A 2,256-nucleotide genomic window follows, 5' to 3' on the forward strand; every position below is an offset into this window, starting at 1 on the left:
TATATATATATATATATATATATATATATATATATATATATATATTTCCAGTTATGGTTCTTTGTTTATTTCCCCAGAGTCTTAAATATGAGGAATTTAAGCCTTTTATCAATGTTATTTGGATTCTTTGGGGCTCCAAAGAATTAGATCAAGAGGAGGGTCATTTTAAAAGCTGATACGTGTATTCCTGAAACCTTTTGTTCTAACTGAAAGGATAAATTGGATGCAGATTATTCTGTGAATAATTCCTACCCTAACACTTAACATGACTTTTGTTGAATGCCAACCTTTTGATGTAGGACCATGGAACTTTGTACCTCTTAATCCCCTTTACTCAGTTCTCCCACCTCCCCAACCTGCCTCCTCTCACAACTGCCAGTCTCTGTATCTATGAAATTTATGTTGTTTTCTTCGTTTACTCATTTGTTTTGTTTTTCAGATTCCACATATGAGTGAAATCATATGGTATTGGTCTTACTCAGTCTGATTTATTTCACTTAGGATAATACCCTCAAGGTCCATCCATGTTGTCGCAAATGGCACAATTTCATTCTTTTTTATGGCTGAATAGTGTTCCATTGTATATGTGTATACGACACATTTTCTTTATTGATGGACAGTTAGGTTACTTCCATATCTTGGCTATTGTAAATAATGATGCAGTGAACATAGGGGTGTGTATCTCTTTTCAAATTAGTGGTGGTAGTAAAATGCTTGACTTGAGATGGCACATTTGGAAATGCTTTACTTTCCCAGAAATAAGTTCCTCTAAAAGGGCAAGCTTCCCTTTTTTTTTTTCCTTCCTTTTTTTGTGGTTTTGGCATCAAGACACTTCAGTGGAGTGAAGGAAAAATTGGAAGCTTGGGACTTCCAGTTACATTAAACCACTGACCTGCCCCCAGGAGCATGTTCCTTGTTGGTGATCTTACGAGAGTTCATTAGAGAACACCATGCTGAGTTGTAGGCAGGCATGCAATCCTAGAGCAAGCCAGGAGTCAGGGCATGAACCCCAGAAGGCCTGTGTGAAAAAGCACAGGGTAAATATTGAAAAAGACTTATTTTTGTGTAAATGCAATTTCTTGTCTGTTTCATCTGCCCAGTTGGAGTGGCAGTAACATCAGATGGGGCCAGGCTTTCCGACTTCGGCATCTCACCACAGGCCTCTACCTGGCCTTGACAGAGGACCAAGGCCTTATACTGCAAGACCGGGGAAAATCAGACACCAAGTCCACAGCCTTCTCTTTCCGAGCATCAAAGGTGAGGTGGACTTCGACCTTGTTCTCAACGTGAAAGCTCTGAAACCTCCAGGTAGAACGGTGACTGAAAAAAAAAGTAGGCTGGAGCAAAATGGAATTGGAAATTAGACCTATGATAAACACTTTGTTCTCTTATCTTTTGAATTGAGTTCATAGAGGAATGATTACCTTGGTTGAAGGTTGAAGTCTTAGGAGGGAAAAACTTTAAAGGAAAGTAGAAAGCCCTAGAAAACAAAAATGTTCACAGGAAGGGACAGTGTCGCTCAGAGGCTAATGGAAAATATTGTTGTTGTTAAATATGTTCTGAATTGTTTTTAATACTTTTAAGTCCCATAAAGCAAGGGTAACACGGAGGCATAAGTTTCAGTGCTACATTTAGCTAAATCAAGGAAGTGAGTTCTTTCAGAAAGATGCAGAGAAGGTGTAATTCTGGACATGACATCGTCTTGCAGTTATTTCTATTATACAGAGTTACTAGTTCCTTTTCCTAGGTCATCTGTTCTCTCCAGATCTCTTAGCTCTGGCCTGTCCATCCCCAGCCTTCTTTAAGAGTGGATTCTGTGGTCACCATGTTAACCCCAAACATGTAGCTTTGCCACTTGGTGTGTGGAGAGACAAATATTTTTTTAAACCTCTGTCTTTAACGGTCAGCCAGGTTTTGACTCTGCGTAACTCAGAGCTGGATCTAGTTGGATGGTCGGAATCGCACACTGAGCTAGCTTCTGACAGACAGACAGTTCGGTGCTCTGTTACTTTATGATTGCTCTGGAAAGATCAGCCAGACATGAGAAGGGCTCTGCCCAACATACGCATAGTTATCAGGGAGCCTGCACCTCCTAAGAGGACAGCTCAGCATCTCTGTTGGGAGCTTCATCTCTAGCTTCATTCTTCTTTGCTCTTTTCCAGAAATAGATCTTGATTTGTGTTCTCAACACGATTTCAGTAAAGGCTTATTGATGATTCCTTCATGTAGGACTCGGTGTCAAGCTGACAGCTGCAT

The 2,256-nt window shown here is 40.2% G+C and overlaps 1 protein-coding gene across 1 annotated transcript in view; it reads left to right on the forward strand.

Moving 5' to 3' along the window:
- RYR3 (ryanodine receptor 3) overlaps positions 1 to 2,256 on the forward strand; it is a 394,047-nt gene that overhangs the window by 92,226 nt on the left and 299,565 nt on the right. Inside the window, exon 12 of the mRNA XM_007462557.1 lies at positions 1,101 to 1,257. Within this exon, the coding sequence (XP_007462619.1) occupies positions 1,101 to 1,257 (157 nt within the window). The remainder of the gene's footprint in view (positions 1 to 1,100; positions 1,258 to 2,256) is intronic.

The sequence above is a fragment of the Lipotes vexillifer genome, unplaced genomic scaffold (genome assembly GCF_000442215.2).
Source record: "Lipotes vexillifer unplaced genomic scaffold, Lipotes_vexillifer_v1.1 scaffold164, whole genome shotgun sequence".
In the NCBI taxonomy this organism is placed as follows: Eukaryota; Metazoa; Chordata; class Mammalia; order Artiodactyla; family Lipotidae; genus Lipotes; species Lipotes vexillifer.